This window comes from Apiospora kogelbergensis (assembly GCF_038363985.1).
Source record: "Apiospora kogelbergensis strain CBS 113332 chromosome Unknown utg000007l_segment0_segment0, whole genome shotgun sequence".
NCBI lineage: Eukaryota > Fungi > Ascomycota > Sordariomycetes > Amphisphaeriales > Apiosporaceae > Apiospora > Apiospora kogelbergensis.
Window position 1 is genome coordinate 3,458,027 of NW_027117424.1, and position 18,688 is coordinate 3,476,714.

At 53.6% G+C, this 18,688-nt stretch overlaps 9 protein-coding genes across 9 annotated transcripts; 2 read left to right on the forward strand and 7 right to left on the reverse strand.

Moving 5' to 3' along the window:
- Positions 1–345: 345 nt before the first annotated feature.
- PG998_011506 (leucoanthocyanidin dioxygenase) lies at positions 346–1,389 on the reverse strand (the record flags this gene model as incomplete). Its single annotated transcript, XM_066878322.1, has 2 exons — positions 346–1,023; positions 1,090–1,389. The coding sequence occupies 2 exons, from the start codon at positions 1,387–1,389 to the stop codon at positions 346–348; spliced, it is 978 nt and encodes a 325-aa protein (XP_066727376.1).
- Positions 1,390–3,274: 1,885 nt separating this feature from the next.
- On the forward strand, positions 3,275–4,454 carry PG998_011507 (uncharacterized protein; the record flags this gene model as incomplete). The annotated part of the gene is made up of 2 exons (XM_066878323.1): positions 3,275–3,967; positions 4,044–4,454. The coding sequence occupies 2 exons, from the start codon at positions 3,275–3,277 to the stop codon at positions 4,452–4,454; spliced, it is 1,104 nt and encodes a 367-aa protein (XP_066727377.1).
- Positions 4,455–4,911: 457 nt separating this feature from the next.
- Positions 4,912–6,072, reverse strand: PG998_011508 (uncharacterized protein; the record flags this gene model as incomplete). The annotated part of the gene is made up of 2 exons (XM_066878324.1): positions 4,912–5,201; positions 5,331–6,072. 2 exons carry the CDS (start codon positions 6,070–6,072, stop codon positions 4,912–4,914), a joined length of 1,032 nt encoding a protein of 343 aa, XP_066727378.1.
- Positions 6,073–7,522: 1,450 nt separating this feature from the next.
- PG998_011509 (Glycoside hydrolase- family 32) lies at positions 7,523–9,466 on the reverse strand (the record flags this gene model as incomplete). The annotated part of the gene is made up of 2 exons (XM_066878325.1): positions 7,523–7,851; positions 7,921–9,466. 2 exons carry the CDS (start codon positions 9,464–9,466, stop codon positions 7,523–7,525), a joined length of 1,875 nt encoding a protein of 624 aa, XP_066727379.1.
- Positions 9,467–9,755: 289 nt separating this feature from the next.
- PG998_011510 (C6 transcription factor) lies at positions 9,756–11,123 on the reverse strand (the record flags this gene model as incomplete). Its single annotated transcript, XM_066878326.1, has 3 exons — positions 9,756–10,022; positions 10,082–10,655; positions 10,729–11,123. 3 exons carry the CDS (start codon positions 11,121–11,123, stop codon positions 9,756–9,758), a joined length of 1,236 nt encoding a protein of 411 aa, XP_066727380.1.
- A 1,248-nt stretch (positions 11,124–12,371) lies between these two features.
- Positions 12,372–12,846, reverse strand: PG998_011511 (General alpha-glucoside permease; the record flags this gene model as incomplete). Its single annotated transcript, XM_066878327.1, has 2 exons — positions 12,372–12,643; positions 12,717–12,846. 2 exons carry the CDS (start codon positions 12,844–12,846, stop codon positions 12,372–12,374), a joined length of 402 nt encoding a protein of 133 aa, XP_066727381.1.
- A 373-nt stretch (positions 12,847–13,219) lies between these two features.
- PG998_011512 (general substrate transporter) lies at positions 13,220–14,328 on the reverse strand (the record flags this gene model as incomplete). The annotated part of the gene is given in 4 exon segments (XM_066878328.1): positions 13,220–13,450; positions 13,474–13,731; positions 13,745–14,016; positions 14,076–14,328. The coding sequence occupies 4 exon segments, from the start codon at positions 14,326–14,328 to the stop codon at positions 13,220–13,222; spliced, it is 1,014 nt and encodes a 337-aa protein (XP_066727382.1).
- A 404-nt stretch (positions 14,329–14,732) lies between these two features.
- PG998_011513 ((Trans)glycosidase) lies at positions 14,733–16,585 on the forward strand (the record flags this gene model as incomplete). The annotated part of the gene is made up of 2 exons (XM_066878329.1): positions 14,733–15,276; positions 15,345–16,585. Coding segments are annotated over 2 exons (1,785 nt in total), but the record flags the coding sequence as incomplete, so codon positions are not given.
- Positions 16,586–16,766: 181 nt separating this feature from the next.
- On the reverse strand, positions 16,767–18,335 carry PG998_011514 (uncharacterized protein; the record flags this gene model as incomplete). The annotated part of the gene is made up of 4 exons (XM_066878330.1): positions 16,767–16,790; positions 16,848–17,216; positions 17,269–17,565; positions 17,622–18,335. 4 exons carry the CDS (start codon positions 18,333–18,335, stop codon positions 16,767–16,769), a joined length of 1,404 nt encoding a protein of 467 aa, XP_066727384.1.
- Positions 18,336–18,688: the final 353 nt, after the last annotated feature.

Below are 18,688 nucleotides of genomic sequence, written 5' to 3' on the forward strand. Positions count from 1 at the left end.
CGTCAACAGTGGCTTTGCTTGAATTAAGCTGGCTTGACTGATCGTTGTGCAACTTAGTGTGCTTTTACCTGACTTGCTTTATATCAAAGTTTAGTGATCATCTCCTTAGTGAGCGTGTCATCCACGAATTCAATCAATATAGGGGTTGGACCACCCGGCAGTCTTTGAATACATAGTGACGTTTTAGGTTACCAAGCAGATATAAGCAGTTGGTATGAATAACCTATACCTGAAATAAAATGTCAGAATACGTGGAAGCCATGCTCCATCCAAAACTATATTCGCACAACTACTAGATGAACAATGAATATATACCTGGAAATGTGAATACATAAACTGTATGAATCATGTAGCTGTGGTTTGCTCGTGCGCGAGGTTATAGAACTCTTGAGCTGTTTCACCTTCATCCCCTAACGACCGACCTTTGTTAGAAGCGGCGACGTGGAACGAAGGGAGTGGTGCTATCGAGGCCGCACCGTTGGCCTTGCCAAAGAAGCCGACCGCGTACCTCTCCGGGAGTATTGAATCGACTTGGCTACCCGGCGGATCTTTGACACGATGTTTGATGGACCGGAAGGTCTGACCAGTCCATCTATCTAGCGTCTCGCCCACCATAAGCAGCATCTCACGTGGGTGGGCGCTGGATACTGGGAGAAAATGGCCAGGTCGATCCGGATCTTCAGTCTCGAGGCCGCCGTTAGAGTCTTGGAAGAGAAGAGTGAGAACTCCAATATCTCTATGCTCGGCGATGCGGAATGTTGTGCCCGTTCTCAACTCGGCGACTGGAATCTCAGGGTAATGCGCCAGCCTGACCTCCCCATTGCCTTCAGAACATAATTCACCAAGATCACCGGCCCTTAGCCCGAACGCCTGCTCAAACAAGGTCAGGAGCTGGCCATGCACCCGCTCGCAGTCTTGGTAAAAGTCTTGCACGAAAGCCCTGAACTCGCCGCATCTTGCATGACCACATGGCCATGGGGTCGGGTAACGTTGATCTTTAGGTGAACCGCAATCGAAGCTCTCCTGTTGGGGGCGTATCAGTCTCGATGAGGCTGAGCATTAAATCTTAGCTCACCACGTTTGTCTCACCTTGACATCCTTCATTGCCACAGAATCGGGGGCTGGCACGCCGATGCTCTCAAGACCAACACCGGCATACCCACGAAAAGGGCCGGTCCTTTTCCTGTTGGCAGATTCCTTAACAGGCTCTGGCCACGAGAAGAATTCCTTTGACCAGGCGAACAATTGCTCAAGCTGTTGGTCGGAGAAGCTGTGGTTTTTAACCTTGACAACACCATACCTGCCAAAAGCCTGCACTAGATTAGCCACTTGCTCTCTTTCTATATCTGCATTTTCGAGACCTGCTAAGTCAATGCACGCTTGAGCCATGGTTCGGTATTGTTGACAGTCAGGCAGGCAAATGGCCGCTTTGCGGTCGAGTATGTTGAGTGCGGGGTCTTGGATCGACCAGCGCGCGGTGCTCTCGATCATATGATGATTCAACCTAAGCCGGGTGGCGACCAAAGCCGTGAGGGGAAAACATGTACGTGTGATCGAACTCTTAAGACTTCGGTGGGATGATTTCCAGAGTTCCTTGTCTACTCATATCTGCCATAGAATTTTCATGGTCGGTTACTTTACTGTGATTGGCATTATGAATGCCTGATCTGTGCTGGAAAGCTCCTTCTACAAAGAGCCAAGGAAGATTGATGGCATGCAACCATTGGGACAAGTGAGGCGGACCTTCTGGGCGGATGTAGGACTTCAGCCTTAATGTTGCGCCCCTTTTAGGCGCAATCTACACCCTTCCACAAAAGTAATAATCCCCCCAAGAGACGGCATCACTCAAGTGCCGTATATGAGTAGCATGAGGATTTACAACTGATCAGCTGTGCATCTAGGACATGGCCAGGCCCGTTACAGCCTAGCAAGCTTACAGCCTCAAATGAAGCCTCACAACGTAGGGTCGTGGTGGCACAACTAGGACTTCTCTCGTCATAGCTTCCGCTTTTGGCTTGTGATCAACATGCATGACGTGACTGTCCTGTCCACCTGCGGGCTGCGCCACAGCCGACAATAGTGAAGCTGAGAGGCTTAAACATTGAGCGCGGTTCGGAGTCTGCCTCGTCCTCATTAATCAATCTCAAAGTGTATGTGCAAAGCTGTTCCGGCCATTACTGGAAGGTGTTACAAAGCCATCTCCACCCTTTTATGCACCCGATCGTTTGTCGCGTCCTTGCTATTAACTTGTCCATCCGCTATGGATCCGTTCAGTATCACAGTAGGCGCTATTGCGCTCGCTGGTGCCATTCGAAAGAGCATATCATTCTTGCGAGATGTGCGAAAGCTGCCCAAGAGGGTTCTAGACTTGGCACAGGATGTCGCCAGTTTAGAAACGGTTCTACGAACTTGTGAGACCTACCTGGCCAGGCGGTCCCAAGATGCCAATGCATCTCGGTCACCGGAATATGATCAGCTATGCTCGATGGTAGAGCGAACCTTGGCTACCTTACAGCAAGTCCACACTATACTTAAAGCATCAGTTACTTCGCGGCAGTTATCAACTCTTGCCAGTCCAGTCAGCAATGCAAACGAAGAAAAAGCGATATCTGCGCTCGAAGACCCAACCTGCGCATCCCAGTCGCAACCAGATGGCGATGCTACAGAGTTGGGGAGAGTTGGCGCAACGGGGAAGCCAAAGTGGATGCTGAAGCTGAACGCGTTTGCTAATCTTGAACGTCTTCACAAGGATGTGCAAAACTCCAAGCTTGATCTCAGTCTTGTCCTTTCCGTCATACAGAACTTGGAAGTGTCATCGCTCAAAGAATCACATCAGCTCCTCGGCGGTAGCATCCTCAGCAGCCTCAGCCAATACAACACTACCATGCAAACAGTGCATCTGCAACTTCAAGAGCTGTCAACACGTTCTCCGTTAAGCACTGTTATAGAAGAAAGAAGAAAATGTGGCGTCGAAGACACCGTTTCTTACCATCCACCAAGTAGGGACGTAATCAAGAGTCACAGCTCTCATGGCTTCGACACAGGCCAGATTATTGACGAAACACATCACCGGTCAGCCATATTCGCAAACCCTGACGAAGAACTCAGTTCAAGTAAAGAGTTAGCCAGCGCCCCATCAGTTCGACGTCTCAAGCGAACGACAAAGCGCCGGGTGGGGAGCAACTCTGCCTTTCCACGCATATGCGCTTGGGGTTGCGACTGCAGCTGTCACAAGCCATATATCTTTTCGACATGGCAAGTCCTAAGCCCCTTTATGGGATCTCACTCGGTTTCTTTGATCCTTCCAGAAGCCATTGCTGGATCTTGTAACCAGCTCAACTGCCGGAGTCGATCCACCGCAGCGGCATATGTAGAGTGCAGGTTCCCCACGTGGTTTGCCAAGGCAATCATCTGGGCCAACTTCTGTGCTCCCAATCTGTTTGCCTGCTCTCTGGAAGTCCGCGGCGTTCGAGTCGTGCCCGACAAGTCGCCAATCTTCCAGTATGCCATTGAAGGTGACCTTGATGGAATCAGGCGACTCTTCCAGGATGGCCAGGCGTCAGTGTACGATACCTCCGAGACAACTGGCACCTCGGTTCTTGGTTATGCCACAGATCGTGGCCATCAACACGTGTGGAGGTTCCTTCTGGAACACGGTGCCGACCCCTACGTCGAAAGCAAACTCAAAGACTCTCCCGTTGACGTCGCCTGCACGAAGTTGTATACAACGCCCATGTCGTCGCTCAAGTCTTCAGCCGAGACCAGCATGATAACGGCGCTTGCGAGAGACTTTGAGACCGAAGAATACATTGAAGAACGCCAATTCCCGTCTTTGCACAAGATCGTGCTTGGCATCGTTGACGCCGACCTGGAGACCCAGCTCGAACTTTCCATTGTCGACATCAACGCCACCGATAACCAGGGCCGCACCGCTCTGCTGTGGGCGGCCATTCGAGGAGACGTCCCCGTCATACAGACGCTGATCCGCTTTGGGGCAGATCAGCGCCCTGCCCTCAACGGGAGCACCCCTCTGCATTACGCAGTCCAAGCCCACACCCCGGACGCCATTCAGGTACTCCTGGACCACGGGGGCCGACGTCGCCGCCAAGAACGCGTGGAACGTGACGCCGCTCCACTACGCTGCCGCGAACCGAGACGACGTCGCCTACGTCTTGCCCCTGTTGGCGGCCCCACGCGCCGATCTCAACGCTTGCGATTATTTTGGTCATTCGGCCCTGGTGCGCGCTGTTCACCTGAACCGGCCTAGGATTGTGGAGCGACTGCTCGCGAAAGGCGCGGCGCTCGTCGAGTCGGACATCTGGGGCTCCGACCCGCTTGCGTTCGCCATGGAAAAGGGGTTCGTCGAGGTTGCGCGCAGCTTGATTCGGTGGAGTAATAGTATCGACCGCGATGAAAAGCGATTACGCTCCTGCGTCTCTTGGACGCATGTATAGGCTGTATTAGTTCAATGAGGGGCATAATAAGAGTCATGCAGAATGCAACAACATCTTCGTGGTGGCTGGAATATCACAGTGGCCCAGATACATCGTATTGACAGCCGCTACCCAGAACAACAGGAAAGGACGATTGTCTAGCCAAGGTCACAGGGAAGAAGAGAGGGTTTGTCTGTAGTGTGGCAAAGAGAATACCACGACGCGATGCTCTCGACTGGATACGAAGTGTGTAAATAATCAGTGACAGCTAGAATTCGCGAACAATAATGGGGGTTTTTCTTTGCCATTATACAACATATATATTCTCTAATACCTGTTTTTGAGGCCAGACATAACTCTCCGGCCAAAACAGTGCTGATTAGTTGTAATCTCATGTCATTATTGAAGAAAAAGACACCGCTCAATCCTCTCAATCACGTCTGTCATCTGAACATGACTCAAGTGAGTAGGGCCTAGATTAAACGGAAAGAGTTTCCCCCAACCGTGCTGCCTGTACCCGAACACAGATAGCCATGGTCTGGAGATAGCGCACGTAGGCGTCCGTGCCGATCACGAACGGGTTCTCCGTGCTACGGTGATCCAGGATGTCGAAGTTGACCAGCGAGTCGTCTTGCGAAGCGTGGTTGGACATGATCACGTCGGCACCACGGGCGGCGGCGCTGCTCGCGAACTTAGCGAACGAGGCGATCTGCTGTTCCTTCAAGCTGACGCTCTTTGGTATGCCTCCACCGCCGTACAGCCCGGCCACTATTGTCACGCAAGTCGTCAGTTTTTGGCTACGTTGATGAAGGAGGTATCAGGAGAGGAGATGATGAACACTATAAAGAGCCATTTATCCTTGGGGAACGGGGTCTTTGCGCCTGGATTTGGACTTACCGTGGCGGACACCGCGATCATATACGGGCAAGAAGAAGCTCACCGTGCCAGCAGTGTGGCCCGGCGTGGCGACGATGTGTATCGTCGTGTTCCCGATAGTGAGGTCCTGGCCGTCCTTCAGCGTCTCATTCCTGACGGGGATGTCGAGGCCCTCGGGCCGGATGGGGTCATGCTCGATCCCATCCCAGCATGCGCCGAGTGCATAGACGGGGGTTTCGAACGTATCCTGAAGATATCGCGCACCCCCGTAATGGTCAGCGTGCTCGTGGGTGATGAGGATGGCGGCGATGTCGGCGCCAGAGTAGCCAAAGCTCGCAAGGCCGGGCAGGATGACGGTGCGGGCCTCATCCGGATTGTTCAGGGCATCGATCAAGAGCAGGCCCGCGCCCGTGTCTACGGCCCAGGCCGAGACGAAACCGCTCCCGACGAAGAAGACGGAGTCGAAGGGCCGGTGCGGCTTGACGAACCCCGGCGATTGGCCCCCACTCGCGAGGGCCGGGTAGATCTGTTGGCGGATGCAGCGGTGCTGGAAGTGGTGGTATAGGTCCTGGCCGGCCACCTCGATGCCCTCGGCTATGTACTTGGTCACGTTAGATGCTTGCTCCTGGGGATAATCGGTCGAGTTCCACCATGTGGTGAAGTTCGTTGTAGCGCTCAGGCCTTGGCCCTGGCCGAGAGTCGCAAGCACCAGTAGATTCAGCCACGCAGCTGGTGAAGGCCAGGACGTTATTGGGAGCCTCATTGCGTGATTTGAGATGTATGCCAAAACGGTGGAAGGGGTTTGTTTTCCTGTTAAGGGGTCGGTAGTTGAGTCTGCGACCCTTTATAACTAATTCGAACAAGGGTTCTACGTCACCCATCGAGCGGCAGATGTCCGGACCTTTCACCGACAGTGCCGGCCGGCTTGCCCACGTCCGCAAGTAGTAAGTTTCCCGAACATCTAGCTTGAGATCCTAAGTAGTATCCAGCCAACCCCGCAACTCATGGAGACTTCTATGTAGTCCAGACCTCAATTCGGAAATCCCCCCGCACAACCATCCACTGTGTAGCGGGGAAAACTAATCACATCTATATCTATCGGTTGTCTCGCCGATCCCAATGCAGGCGGGGGAGGGGGAGCACCGGGCCTTCGGCCGATGTCCGAAGGTATTGTCTTGCCAAATAACATCATAAGCGCCGGGTAACTGCCGATATAATAGAAAGAGATAGATGCTCTCATGTTGCTGCATTAAATGGCAGTCCGCACAATGTAATGACCGTATTGAAAGCGAAGCACAAGATCAGACCCAACTCTACAACCTCCAAAGCTAACAGCGACCTGCACATTGCATACGCCTACCAGGCCAAACAATCCTTATTTATCTGTGAAACATACAATTCCAAGAAGGACGACACCTCTCATTGGTACTCGGGCAACACCTCAAAACCCTAGGTACGACAACAAAGAATATGGGACAAGAAAGAGAAAAACCCGAGTTTTACAATTCCACGGATCGTCGCTATACTGAGACTTTGGAAGATTGGGTGAGCAAAAACCCCTCATCTTGATACGCTGTGTTTCCAGTTGGACATATCTCATCGAGGTATGCTTACAAATCTAGAGATTACGCCCTCACATAGGAGACTGCATAATTGGACATAGGCATCGGTGGTATTTATAGAAGAGTATTGATTCATTGATCTGGATGGCACATCCATTCAACTCGATGGCCTTATCACAGAAGTCCGCCAGCCTGCAGCAAGGTCTATACGTGGCCCAAACAAAGTAGTAGGCCTCTCATGGACGACGTGCAAGTGGCGTGAACCCCTACTTTTCATTGGGCCACGGGTAAATGTAATATGCAGTAGCCTATTCTCTAGCGGAAGTAAAGATTTCTAGAAGTAGATACATGGTCATCAAAGAGTTCGCGAAGGGATATATGTGATGAGAGACTCGTTGATTGGGACTTTCTTGAATCCACCCAGTATCATAAATCGTCGATTTCTACAAAAGCGAAATGTTTAATAGGTTAGATAGATAGATTTTGGTACAGTTCCTAATGTACTAAAACCTTAAATCGGAGCAGCCTTTAAAAGGGATGTGATCTGTTATATAGTCCTAACGAAGTCTCCAAGAAGCCTCATCTATGCATCTACTTATCACAACCCAATCCCATCCCAGACAGTCCCATACTCTAACCTCGTACCCTCGGTCAGGGGACAACGCCATCCTCCTTCTCCTCCTCGGCGAAAAAGCGCGCCCCATACGTGGCGTCACCCGCATAGATGCGCGTGGTGATGACAGTCCGCTCATTCACAAACACCTCGAGAACCGAATGGTCGCACCAGACCCGGATCTCCAAGGCTTCAGTGGTTTCCCCCGCTTCGTTGTCAAGGGTGGTGAACAACGTATGTGCGGCAGTTTCCGGCGCAGCATTGATTTGATGACACGCGCTATCGAATGAGGCGGCAAAGGTGGGCCGGTCGATGGTAAAGGTCTCCTTCATGGGTTCGAAGCAGAGGACTGTTTCTTTCGAGAAGTCTGGAGAGAGAGGAAGGTTAGAAGTTAAGTAAGGAGTCATTAGTTGAAATAAGAGCATAAACAACATACCATCATTGTGGCCAATGCGAAGTCCTGTTTTCTTACAGTCTCTAGAGACTCTGATGCTGCATCTTAACTCCCACGTGTTGGATCTCATGGGATCAGCCGCGATATAGATTGGGAAGGGCGTAATTGGGCCCTGTGGGAGGTGCCAGACTCGGACCCCCGGCTGACTGCGCAGTCTGCCCACCACCCGGGAGTCCGGGATACTAGTCAGAGTCCGCAGGGTATATGTGCCCATCCCATCCGGCGAAGCCTCCACCGACGTGATCGATGTGAGATCATTTGTGTTCCACGCCCTCACAACTCTCAGTATCGTCGTGAGTTGGATTCGGCGCGGGAGCGCCAGCATGCCGCTCCACCCCTGCTGCCGCCGCAGCGAGTCGCCGAGGTCGTCCTCGGGGATCCAGCCCCAGACGATGTGCGACCGCGTGACGGGGTCGAAGAAGGAGTTCGCCGCGTAGTAGCAGCCGTGGTCGAGATGCCCGCCGAACGTGTACTCCATCCGCGGCCTGCGTCCCACGACAGACCCGGGCCCACCTTCCACTGCCTGGAGCGATCCCGCCATCCAAAGCTGGCACCGAGCCGGGCGTTTGGGTACACCGCTGTCTAGCCCTTCTTGACCGGCTTCTTCCCTCTCCTCGATGCATCCCTCAGTTCCCATGACCAGGAAATCCCGGGTGACGCTCGCATCGAAGCTATCGTGGAGTGTCAAGAAGTTGGTGACTTCCCAGTTTCTTCCTAGGTCTCCGGACCAGCGGGAAGGTCTCTTGTTTAGTCCAATATCCACAAGGGGGCCCAGGTACTCCCATTTGGTCAAGTCCGACGGGCAAATAGCGTATATGAAAGTGGTCGGCGTCTTGTCCACAATACCCCCTGAGACGATGCCATACAGCGTATCGCTGTCCTTCTCAAGCACACGGCTCAGAGATGGCCACTTCGACACGAACGGGTCGCGCCACCCGGTCACTTTCACATCGGATGGCGCACCAGGAAGAATAGGGTTGCTGGGATGTTTCACCCAGGTTTCGCCATTGTCGCAAGATAAGGCTATGCTCAGAGACTCGCAGCCGTGTTTATAAGGTAAGGTGTGATGAATAGGCAGGGCGTTGACCGAAGTGTAAAAGCATGCCAGTGGAGAGGACTCGTTGGCGTGAAGACAGCCAGTGAACACGCCAAGATGATCGTAGGGTTTGTCCGGCAGCAAAGACGGCTGCTGGTCTATCCTCCAGGACACGAAATCCGACGAGGTCGCATGGCCCCAGGCTATGTCTCCCCAGTCGTTATCTCGCGGATTCCACTGGAAAGAGACGTGGTAGAGTCCCGTGGCAGGATCGAATCCAGGCGCGCAAGGGTCGTTCATCCACCCCTCGGCAGGTTGCAGATGGAACGATGGCCGCCATCTAGTGAAAGTAACCAGCTCCTGATCTTGGTCCAACGACTCTGACGCACGGAAGAGCCGTGGCGGCGATAGGCTCTTCGGGGTCAGGGGGTAGAATCCAGTAGCACTGGTCGTACCATCTGGGCACTCCATATCATCGTTGACACGCGCCATTATGGGTGGAATTAAGGATGGACACCGAGCAATTCAGTTGCGGGATCATACGTCTCATTTACACCAATCGCGCGTACCAAGTTGGATCCGCTGACCTTGTCCCTTATTTGTCTTGGTTGTCGTCTATTCGGATTCTAGCTCGGAGAAACCCAAATTGGGTGTAGCGTATGATGGCGATGCAGTGTCGGGTTCTCCACCGCACCATCCAGTCTGTCCACTGCATCAGCTTCCCACCCCACCACAGGAACTGAGTCGATTGAGCGAGCATTCCCCCGGGATTGGATTGGATTTATTGCAAGCTTGGGATGGCGCCGAGATCTGCTGAGAATCTGGTGGCATAAGGGTGTTGGCCATTTCGGAATATCTGTAAGACTTGCTCGAGGCCCCGGATGATTTGCTTCACGGTTAGCAGTTGCCCGTCGCATGTGCTGGCAGGCAATAATGAGCAATCAATTCTCGTTCGATCCAAAGCTGTATCGACAAGCGAGAACCCGGAATCGGGAAGTTGACGTATGGTAGCAAGTGCGCCAATTGAAATGTCGAATATCTTTTCGGCCTGGTCGCAATGCATCAGAACAGCTTCAACAATTTGGGATGCGGGCGCATTCAACTTACCAACCCAATCCCGTGAACTTCCATCGAGCGCATATCCCAGGTTCGTGAGTGCAAGAGTGTAGCTTCGGCCACATAGAGCGGGAAGTCGGACGATAGCTCGATGTGCTCCGACCGCTGGAGAACAAACCGGTGCGCCGAACAGAGAGTCCAGAGGCGATTCAAAAGCCAAAGCTGCGTCATGGTGATATCCACCTGTTGCGTTTCCCCCAGCTCTGGGAGAGACAGAGGGGATACGCTCAGAACGATGGAGAGCGTGCCACAGAGAGAAGATTCCCGCGCGGTCCGGAGCGCACGAAACGCTTTGATTGCATGCCGGCGGTCAAAAGTGCTGCACTGTCCGTCACTGATAGCGCAGTGCCCGTTCCAGCACCCGATGATGTTCTCGTCAATGGCGTCGAAGGACTCCATGAGGTACAGGAGGCCAGTCAATGCCATGGAATCCGCTTTCTCTTCCGAAATCAGTCCAGTGATACCGCCGTTGCACCCAATTGAGCTGCCCCCTTGCATCATCTCAGCAAGCAAACTGGGGCGGCCTCGAAAGCCAATCGGGTGTCGCCGTTGAAGTGCGTATGCTCTATAATCAAGTGACTTAGCATTAGTAGTTCGTTGCATCCTGCCTGCATTCAGACATTGAGAGTATGGCTCACCTCTCCGTCACGGATAGCATTAGGTATATCCTGATCCATTGCTCTCGGTCACCTACTGCGAGCTTATCGTAAGCTGTCGGATCCTGCATCCCCAACGAACAAGCTAAATCTACAGCCTCTCGCAGCTTGTGCCAGGCGGCGCGATGCTGATTGCTGCCGAACAGACAAGCGAACAAGAAGAAGCTTGCGAGTATGCTGGGGATACATGGGGACTCTCCAAAATCAGCCGTGTTGCGCATCTTGACTGCTTCTTCCATCATCACCCTGGCCTGAACCGTCCTCGAAGGGAGCGAGGCGTGCTCCTCGATCTGCACCGGCTGTGTCATGGCGAAGGCGCAGAGGGCCAGGAGCATGGATCCGTACTGCTTGTCTTTGCGGTGCTTTCGCAGGAGCATGTCCTGGTAGAGAGTCGCGCGGTCGAGAATTGGGAGCGTCGGGTGCAGTCGTTTGAAGAATACATCGATCCAAGGCAGCAAGCTCTCTTCGCTGATGATTGGGGGCCAGCCGTCCTGGGTCGTGGGCTCTTCCGACCATTCGGGCAATTCCGCGAACGGCACCAATGCGTCGCCGGCTGTTGGTGAATCAATCGGAAAGCTTGGGATCTGAATGGCCTCGAAGTCATATGAAGAAAGCGACTCTAGAACTGAAGGGCTCCATAGACCCCCAGGAGTTTCAAACGCCGTATCCCAAGCATTGGAAGTGTCCAGTGGCACGTAGTCGACACCAGATGTTCCCAGGCTTCCCAGCAGGGACGTCTCCTGGACCGAGCCTGGCGTAATTGCTAAAGCCGACTCGGCAATGTGATCGCCTTGGCCACTCAGGGACGTATTTGAGGCATCAGGAGACCCGTCTAGGGTCACCGAAGGCGGCGTCGCATCCTGATGCTGCCTTATTTCGGCAATCCTCTTTCCTGCTGGCCCGCGCTTCCTCCTAATCCTGTCATACGTGCATGAAAAGCCCTTTCCCACACATACTATGCATGGGCTTTTCGCATCGCACTTGTATAGATTGATTAGTTAACAGCATTCTGAAACCCCCATTAATTGGGTGCACTTCTTTTGAAGTTTTAGGCGTGCTGGGCATTTGATAGCACACCTTGACTTTACGGAGCCGGCACTGGTCGCAGGCACCCTGTTTCTGGGATAGGGACGTCGTGCGATACTCGCCTCCTGGCGTGTTCTCCATTACGGCGAACATGGTATGATGGCGATCGTGGCCATGACTAGAGAATATATTGCTGGGAGAGAAATGGGTTGTAAACATTAGCACTGATGGTGACTACGCTGCTTTTGCTGAGAACCACTCAGATTGACATACAAAAAAAGTTGTGGGGTCACTAGCGAGCTGAATCCGTGCCAAGACAGGACCACGCGACCACTAAATCTAACATGATCCCCCCCATACCGTGCGTCAGTCACTCGCTAAAATTCGCGGTGAATCTGAAGCCACTGCACTAGAACACAAACACTTACTCTGCATTTTGGTGGCTAGAGTGATGCGATGCTTGTCTGCATTTATTATAGAACTACTCTTTAGTATGTAGAAGATCCTGCTTGTTGTCGCAGAGGATATTAATTTCGGTGTTATCACCATCTAGGGAGAGTGGCCTAGAAGATGGAGTGCACTAGACTTCAAGTGCCTAATTAAACCCACAGCCTCCCCAAAAACGAATTTGACTCTTTTACCACGACCTGTCCATCTACAATGACACAGTCTTTGAACTTGCGAGCTGGGATCTTGTTGGCGTATAGCAATTCCAACTCGGCGTATGTGCGGTTCTTGGTCTCGGGCTGCGTGAAGTAGAGGCCGAGCAGGATGAACACTTCCGCACCGACGAAGAGGAACATGATTTTGCCGCCCCAATTGAGCTCGTCCGGGTTGATGAAGAACGGGAAGACCGAAGACAACATCAAGGCTAAATCGAACAATCGCTTTTCAGCCTAGGCCACACAGAAGGGGAATTGCTTATTTGGGACATCGTTACTCACCAGTAAGTTGTTGCCAGATGAGGGCAAAGGCAATGGTTTTCGGGCGCGTCGATTGCGCGGCCGTTTCTTGGGCGACGGCCCAGCCAAAGCAGCCAAGACTGCCCGTGTACAACATGCTCCAAGTGATCATGAAGACGAGAAGCGCAGTATTGGCCGCTGCATTGGATTGGGGCGCTAGCGATGTTCCGCCGATAATGACACTCCAAAAGAGAAGCCTGCAGGCATCCAAGCAACATTAGTTCGAACACTCTTCACTGAAGAGAAGGGGAGGGAGTCTCATACAGCGTGCCGCCGCCGACGAGGCCTTTTCTGCGAGGGATGACGTCGGACAGAACGACTGCAACGCAATTGGCAACAAGTTGGAGTGATGACGAGATCGCAGTAAGGCCAAACGCGTTGGTTTGACCAATCAACTCAAAGTAGTAGGTTTGGTATCTTCATCGCTTTCAGTCAGTACTCTAGCATACCACAGGCGTTTTGGTCTGTCACGACACGGGGATCTCTTACGTATTAGCGAAATATCCACCACTGAAGTTCTGAACCTGTAGCCCGAGGACAGCAACAAGGGTTCGAGAACGGTTCTCTTTGGAGAAAATGGCCTTCCACGAGGTTTGGCTCCCCGCCGAAGCGTCGCCCTCCAGAGTCCGGAGCTCCTCCTTGATGGTCTCGATCATCCTGTCGACGTCGGCGTCCTGGCCGTACAGGCGCAGAATGGACTTCTTGGCATCCGCCTCCTGCCCTTCTTCATGTACCAGACCGGGCTCTCGGGGAGGAAAGGGAGGCCGATCAGATACAAGCCCGGAACGAGAAACGTCATGACGAATGCGAGTTTGAAAGACCAAACTCCGTGGATTTTGGAGGCGCCGTATCCCGTGAGCGAGGAGATGAAGAAACCCAAGACAATCACAACATTGGTGAGCGAGCTAGCGGTGCTACGCAGATCCGCCGGCGCTGTCTCGGTCACGTAGAGCGGGGGCACGACGGTGGACAGGCCGACGGAGAAGCCGAGGAGCAACTTCGATACGAACAGGACGGGAAGGCTCGGGGGCGAAGACGAGGGCGAACGAGGACCCCAGCGAGATGATAACGGCAGCGTACAGCAGGAACTTACGGCCGAAGGTGTCTACGAACTGACCGGCCAAGAACCCGCCGAACACTTGGCCGATGGTGCTCGCCGCGTTCCAGAGGGACTGCCAGAGCGCCGGGATCACCCACTGGTCGCCTTGTGTGTAGTAGTTGCCGTACGCCTTACGGAACTCGGGGAACGCGATGGCGGTGCCGGATAGACCCTGGTCGTAGCCTATGTGCGAGATGTCAGCTTATGGAGAGGAGGACGAAGGTCGTGAACGTTGTACTTACCCCAGGCAAACGTCAAAATCATTACATAAAGCGCCCACCAACAGAAGCGTCTTTGGCTCTTCATGCTAGCCCATAGCTTGTGGTACTGCTCCTTGACGGAAAGATCAAGTTTCTTCGCCGACGCTTCCATCTTGGGATCTTCTGATGTGGCAGCAGACGGTTCGAGACATTGCACACCGGTGCTACTCTTCTCCAAGGCGTGGACGGAGAGGGAATCATCCATGGGAGGATGACTAGTGCTGTTTGCAACCATGATGTCTCACGAGTAGTAACAAAAGCTCAGCAGCCCTTGTGAGGAAGAGAGGTAGAGATCAGCGTGAGGATTCGATACTGATGCTAAATCTTCGACCTCAATAAGGAGCAGATCCACAGGGTTTAATGTATCTCTGCATCCTTCCCCAGTCCGTTGTCCTGCATTACATTGTGCGGATAACTCAGCGGAGACTCCCCATGGGGAAGAGTTCTTAGCTGGAGAAGCGCTAGACGAGAAACTAGACCGTTGCGGCGTATCCTCGGCGTATTTCCTATAGAGTATTTCGCCGAGACTAGTGTGGATGACTAGGACGCGGGGCATAACGAGACATGTAAAGGTGAACTGACGAGTTTCTATGGTTCGGTAATAAGAGCTGGTGTTGTTGAAACTTCCCTGGGTGAGCGTCTGTGCAAGGACCTCCATCAAACCACTATTGCACAATGACATCTTCATCGTCGGCCGAGAGGAAATGGTGGAAAGAAGCAGTCGTCTACCAGATCTACCCGGCCAGTTTTCTTGACAGCAATGGCGACGGTTTAGGCGATCTCAATGGCATCATATCCAAGCTGGACTACATCAAAGGTCTCGGTGCTACCGCCATCTGGCTGTCTCCCATCTTCAAGTCACCCCAGAAGGACATGGGCTATGACGTGTCGGACTACCGATCCATACATGCCCCATATGGTAGTCTGGAAGATGCGGAGCAGTTGATCAAAGAGATGCACCACCGGGATATAAAGCTGCTGTTGGATCTGGTGGTGAATCATACCAGCGACCAGCATGCGTGGTTCCAGGAATCAAGGCAATCCAAGACGAACCCCAAGAGTGACTGGTATATCTGGCGAGATGCGAAGATTGGACCCGATGGAAATGCACAGGAGCCAAACAACTGGCGGTCCATCTTTGGGGGAAGTGCATGGCATTGGTGCAAGATCAGACAGCAATACTGTAAGTGCCCCCTATTTAGTTGCTACTTCGAACGTGGGGCAAAGACATGCTGATCATGCTGAACTTAGATCTCGCCTTGTTTCTCTCAGAGCAGCCAGATCTCAACTGGGACAATGCAGGCATGAGGAAAGCGACGCACGAAGACATGCGGTTCTGGCTCGACCGCGGCGTCGACGGGTTCCGGATCGACTCGATGAACCTGATGAGCAAACACCCGGACCTACCCGACGCCGCTATCGTGGACCCGCAGGAGCGGTACCAGCCAGGCGACGCCTGGTTCGCCTCGCAGCCCAACATGCACGTCTACCTGCAGGAGATGCGGCGCGAGGTGTTCGACCACTACGACGTCATGACGGTGGGCGAGCTGGGCTTCACCAAGGACGCGGACTCGGTGCGCGCCTTCGTGGCGCGGGACCGCCGCGAGCTCGACATGGTCTTCACCGGCGACATCGTGGACATGGACTTCGGCGCCGCCGGCAAGTACGCCCGCCGCGACTTCCACCCCTCGACGATGCGGGACATCACGGACAAGTGGCAGACCGCCATGCCCCGCTTCGACGGCTGGAACAGCGTCTACCTCGAGAACCACGACAGCGGGCGCTCCGTCAGCCGCTACGCGTCAGACCGGCCCGAGCACCGCGCCAACTCCGCCAAGCTGCTGGCGACGTACCTGTTGTCCCTCGGTGGCACGCCGTTCCTCCTGGCCGGCGAGGAGATCGGCATGGCCAACCTCGGGCCGGAGTATGGTATTGACGCCTACATTGACGTAGAAGGACGTAACCACTACCGCTCGGTCCTGGAGGCGAGGGGCGGTGACGACAGCAGCATGGGAGATGTCCTCAGAGAGATGCAGCTGAAGGCCCGGGATCACGGTCGGCTGCCCATGCAGTGGTCGGCGGAAGCAAACGCCGGGTTCACCTCTTCAGATGCTCGCCCGTGGATGACGGTCAACAAAGACCACTTCGACTGGAATGTCGCGGCACAGCTGGACGACAAGGACTCGGTTTATGCGTACTACAAATCCATGCTGGCTATTCGAAAGGAGTACATGGAGACATTGGTGTACGGTGAGTTTGAGATGTTGCCTGTAACGCGGACTGGAGAGTTTGGTATTGGTTACGAACGGAAGGGCCACGGAAAAGCCCAGGAACATATGGTGGTCTTTCTGAACCTCTCCGAGGCTAAGCTGGAGGTCCCTTCCGAGGAATATCAAGGTTGGTCAGTTGTGATCGGAAATAATAGTAAGGTGGACGCGGCTGCCCACATGATCACTCTGAACGCTTATGGGGCCATCGTTTTAAAGAAGTAATGAAAGAAAGTATCTGAAAGTTCTCTAAGTTGGAGTATTCCGATTTAGGTTCGGCCCGCGTGCCATCGCTAGATAGGATGATGGCTGAATATATAAGTATAGGTTTAGCTTTGCGAACCCTATATCAGCTAAGCTTATTTTGACAGCACGACATGAAAGCAATGTTGGACTGATGAAAATATTAAATTCTCACCGTTCTGACCTTCTGTCACATTCCAGACAAATTTAGTACGCTAGATCATTTACAAGTCCGAGCACTAACCCTGTCCGGCAACCACCCGCTGATGGATTCCAGCTTCTCCTTACGATACCTCATAGTCTCAGGGTATCCATAACCCATGAAGATGCGATCGTCCAACTTGCATTCGTACTGGTAATAGTACCACTGCACACAAGAGCTCCAGCTTGTGCAAGCCGCCTCACAGTTCTTGTCCGACTTCCACGACTGGCTCCAAGACGAGCTGTCCGCCGCATCTTTTGGTCTCACCACCGTCAAAACAGATTGAGGCGTAAGATGATAGCGGTTGGACATGTTGTCCCACCACTCCTTTCTTCTGCTGAGGGAGGGTGCTATGGCAAGCTTGTAGAAATCGCCATATGTCATGGTTTTCTTGCAAAGTGTCAGCAAATACTGTCAAGATGGGACAAAGGACATAGATAGGCTTGGGGGATGGGTATCATACCTCGAAATTCCATGATTTCTCCAGCTCATAATACATAGCGATATCGCGGCTGTGCGCATGATGCCACGAAAGCACCGGCTTGCACCAGTTCTCAGCCGAGAACTCGATCTTCCAATGAGGCAGTCCGTTAAAGCCCCAAGCCCCGCCCTCAGTCCGGTCATTGGTGACGGGATCACCGAGGTGAACGCCGAAGTCGTTGAGCACCTTGCCAAGGGCGTAGTCACCGAAAGACGAGTCCTCGACGAACTGGTGGTACTTGGCGACCAGGTCCTCCTTGCCCCCGTCGCGGCCAAACGACTGCTCCCAAGCCCCGCGCGAGAGCGCGAATCCCGACCCCCGTGCGCGAAGGTGACGCCGAGCATCTCGCCCAGGCCACCGAGCCAGTGCGGCGCGCGGTGGTCGTGGGTGGACAGGTACCGCAGCACGTTGGGCAGGAAGAGGTAGGTGTCGTCCTCGGTGTAGAGGTACCACTTGGCGTTTGGCCAGTCGCGGCCGGCGCGCTGGATGAGCGGCAGGAACTTGTACTTGTCGAGGCGCCAGCCGCCGGGCGGGCCCTCGGTCGTCGCCACGTCGCCAGGGAGGCCCGCCTGCTCCAGGTAGTAGTTGGCGGCGTGCCAGTCGCGGGCCTCGCGGTACGCGGCGAACGAGGGCGAGGCCCCCGCCGCCTTGGGCAGGTCCGCCAGCACGTCGATGACGCGGTGCCGGCCCAGCTGGGCGTCGACGTCGGCGTAGATGACGGTGTTTTGCGGGTGGATGCGCTCTGGCGCGAACGTGGTGGCGAGGTGGATTGGAAGCCTCCTCCACATCACTGTGGCGCCCGTCTTCAGTATGAGCAGGACATCATCCTGCGTCACGTTTCCCGATGGTTCGGATCCGTGACTGCCCGGAAGTGTTTCCGGCCGAGTCTTGGCCGCTACCGGCGCTACTTCAGGGCTCTGCACGTTGAGGCCATATTTTGGTAGCTGGTGCCTGCCTGTAGGTTCAATAAACCACCAAAGGAGACAAATCGTGAAGAGGCAGATGATGGGAGGCACTATGCGATTATTCCGACGGATGCTGAATGTCATGATGTAATAAAAGATGGTCAATGTCAAGACCCAGGTTCTCACTCAAACGGGTAAAGTATTTGAGTATAGCGGTTCTGCAAGAGCTTTGCCGCAATACATTTGGCTCTCGTCTACTAACTATTACTCCAGTCTGCTTTTTCTTTTTCTTTTGTGACCGTCTCATTTCATACGGACTATGCCGGTAAGCAAGGATGGTAGAAGAAGAGGCTCGAGGATATCCCTGTCTGGTTGCCAAGCCCGACTATCACCAGTTGTCAGTATCCATCAGACTGGGATCGCAATATCATAAGGTTTCGGGAACAAACTTTCTGAAAACTCTAAAACCCCTATAGTCGAACCACGCCATGACTACG